The sequence below is a fragment of the Apus apus genome, chromosome 16 (assembly GCF_020740795.1).
Source record: "Apus apus isolate bApuApu2 chromosome 16, bApuApu2.pri.cur, whole genome shotgun sequence".
Classification (NCBI taxonomy): domain Eukaryota; kingdom Metazoa; phylum Chordata; class Aves; order Apodiformes; family Apodidae; genus Apus; species Apus apus.
Window position 1 is genome coordinate 4,508,052 of NC_067297.1, and position 2,895 is coordinate 4,510,946.

Here is a 2,895-nt window from a genome sequence, read left to right on the forward strand (position 1 = left end):
TTCCTAACCAGATGCTTTTCCTAGCAATTAACTTGAGAGTGCTGCTGCTGAGTTCAGAGCAGTTACAATTTGCCAACCAGATTACAGTTCCCCACTGTTCCACACAGAATGGGAGGTGTTAATTTTTATGAAATACCACCATGCTAGAAATGAAAGAGCCTGTTTCTTTACCTCTGCTTCTTCTCTGATATTTTATGAGTGGGATTCAGTGACTACAGGGGGTGTCTGAGTGGGAGTAGGGCTTAGTAGGTCAGATGCATTCTACTTGTCGGGCTTACTCAAGAAAATCCTTTGAGGTAAAACAGTATCATTCTGACCTTGTAGAGAGGCAGACAGCCTGTGAGTGGTCACAATGGAGCCCATTCCCAAGACTCTCAAAAGGACTCTGTGGAGAAGTTGCAAGCAAACTTACAGCCACATTTGCTGTCACCTGAAGACTTGGTGGGAAAAAAGAATTGCCAAACTGCAGGTAGGTCTTTGGATCTAAGCTGTAGCAGTTGTGTGCCCTCCTCCAATACATGCAAAACTGCAAGTTAACACCACAAAATGTAAGGGAGACAAGGCAGTCTTGTATGCCTGCATTATGAGGTGGAGAGTATCAGTCATTCCTTTTTGGGGTGGTAATAGTTTTGTGGGTCCTGCTGAATCAGAGATGGGAACTGCTTGGGGTTGGCTTCCTTAAGCAAGAATGTGCTCAAGTCCTGGGGCATTCAGGTACCACAAGGCTGAATGTATGGCAGAACTTGCTTCAGGAGGGAAGAATTACCTGGAAATGGTCTTGTTAAGTTTTCCTTGTACTTACAGTAAAGGGACAGATAGTGTCCCAGCACCTCTCATTATGGTGTTTTTAATTACTCAAGGGCATGAAGTTTGTGTTCCACAGAACTAGACTGACTTCTAGGGTAGATATGAAACACTCCATCATGCATAGGCCAAAACAGCATGTGTAGTACTACTCATTAGGGCATTTCTTACCTTTTTTTGGTGTGTTTAAACTGAGATCTTGCAATGCTGTCAGCACTCCTGCCCTCTCACTGTACCTGATATTTTGGGTGAATAGGTACATGTCACTGGGTGAATGAATGTGTGAAAAGGACTTGGGAGGGTTCTGTTTCCATGTACTAACCTGACATTCCTTGGTAAAAAACAGCCTAAGTCTGCTCTGCCGTGATTGCTTGTGTTCTGTATCTTCCATTCAGAAGGGGAAGAAAGGGAGCACAGTTGCAGAGAAGAAATGGCATTTCAGAGAGAGCTGGAAATGGAACTGCAAGGCATCCAGGAGCAGATGCAGTACTACTGCAGCAGGAATCAAGAACTCAAGTATGTTTCAAAGCCCCTTTAGCCAGCCTTTCTTCATGCTGCTAACTCCATATTGCATTTTTTGTATCAATCTACTTTAAAAACAACCTGTCTGTTCAGGTAAAAGTTCTAGATTTTTATTTTCTTAAGTTCACTCCAGGTGGCAGGGAGTACATGCACGCCTTCTTGCATAGTCAGTAAGTGGTTTAATTGTACCTTTGGCAGCTAGTGGAGAAGGCATGACAAAGGTATTGAGTATGATCTGAAGGCAGGACAAATGAACTTGGCAGAGCAGCTGAAATGTAGCTTAAAGTTCTTTTATCATGAGGAGTGAACTCTTTCAACTGTCAATTAAAAAAAATATGGCTGGGGTTTGGCAAATTCTCTACTAGAACAAGACATATACAAAAATGCTTTAAAGAAAATAGGGCTTAGAGGGGATTCAACTCATTAGGAACTAGGATTAAGAAATGGACTTTCAGACAGATTTCTCTGCTTTCCAGCATCCTTTTTTATTTTTTGAAGACTTTTATCATTTACTGGTTTGAGACAATAAAATGGGTCTTATTTTAAGTATCAATTGCAAGTCTAATTTGGCTTAGGCTGTTGAGCTCTTAATTGGGTTAAGAATCCTTCTAATCCATTTTATCAGGGCCTGTCAGCAGCAGGCACAGCTTCTACGGAAGTGGCTAAAAATGAACTTGGAACCAAAGGATGACGATCACCTACGAGAGGCTCAGGAAGAACTGCACTGGGTGTGTAAATAACAAACTAAAGTTACCTAAGTGATCACCACTGCTATGCACTCAGCCTTACGGCTGATGGCAGTTGTGATCAGCTGTAGAGCAAGCTGGTACTAAAATACCAAGAAAAAGGATACTTGTAATTAATTGGAAGCAGGCTGTTGAGCTGAACAGACTGCTTTGTAGATGCATCTTGTTTATAGAAATGTAGCTCCAGCTCAAATAGACCTTTCTAAGGCTATTTCCAAGGTACACATCAGGCTTTTTAGATACAGTTTCAATTTTGTTCTGGGAAGTTCAGGACAGTGCCCCTGCACTGCTCTCAGTCCCCACTTTCACACAGCCATGTGTATGGATACTGCACTGGTACCTCCAATGCTGGTCAGTACCTGGCTGTTTTGTCACACAATCCTGCCACTTTCTGGTTGAGTAAAGGCTGCTAGAGCTTCACTCTTCCTCTGTGAAAAGCACTGAATGCCATCTCACTGTACAAACAGCTTATGCAATTGTCTTCACTTTCAGTTGCAGGTGAGGATCCAGACTCTTACCCAAGCACAATCAAGAGCAAGATGCCACGTGCAGAACCTGCTTGTCCGCCTACACGATATCCAGACTGCTCTGGATACGTAATGCACCTGAACCAACATGCCAGCTCATGGGTAGGACTTTTTGACCCTTTCATAGCAGGGGAGGATGGATGAGATGTATACATTCCCTTTGTCTACGTTTGGCACTTTTATTCTATCAATTAAATATTTCTGCTTATTTGTATTTGTTACTAGAGCTGGTTAAAAGCCAAGTGAGAGCTAAATCTACCTCATGCAGCACTTACAATACCTAGTTATCAGAAAGA

The 2,895-nt window shown here is 42.5% G+C and overlaps 1 protein-coding gene across 10 annotated transcripts in view; it reads left to right on the plus strand.

The window, feature by feature from the left end:
- Positions 1-2,895, plus strand: part of SFI1 (SFI1 centrin binding protein) — a 33,402-nt gene that overhangs the window by 26,280 nt on the left and 4,227 nt on the right. For 9 of the 10 annotated variants that reach the window (XM_051633551.1, XM_051633550.1, XM_051633560.1 and 6 more), the window contains 4 exons: positions 325-469; positions 1,200-1,320; positions 1,952-2,054; positions 2,565-2,874. In XM_051633551.1, coding sequence (XP_051489511.1) covers positions 325-469; positions 1,200-1,320; positions 1,952-2,054; positions 2,565-2,672 — 477 coding nt within the window. In that variant the 3' untranslated portion in view covers positions 2,673-2,874. Of the gene's footprint in view, positions 1-324; positions 470-1,199; positions 1,321-1,951; positions 2,055-2,564; positions 2,875-2,895 lie in introns of those variants that run through there. The other variant, XM_051633552.1, reaches the window with a different exon arrangement.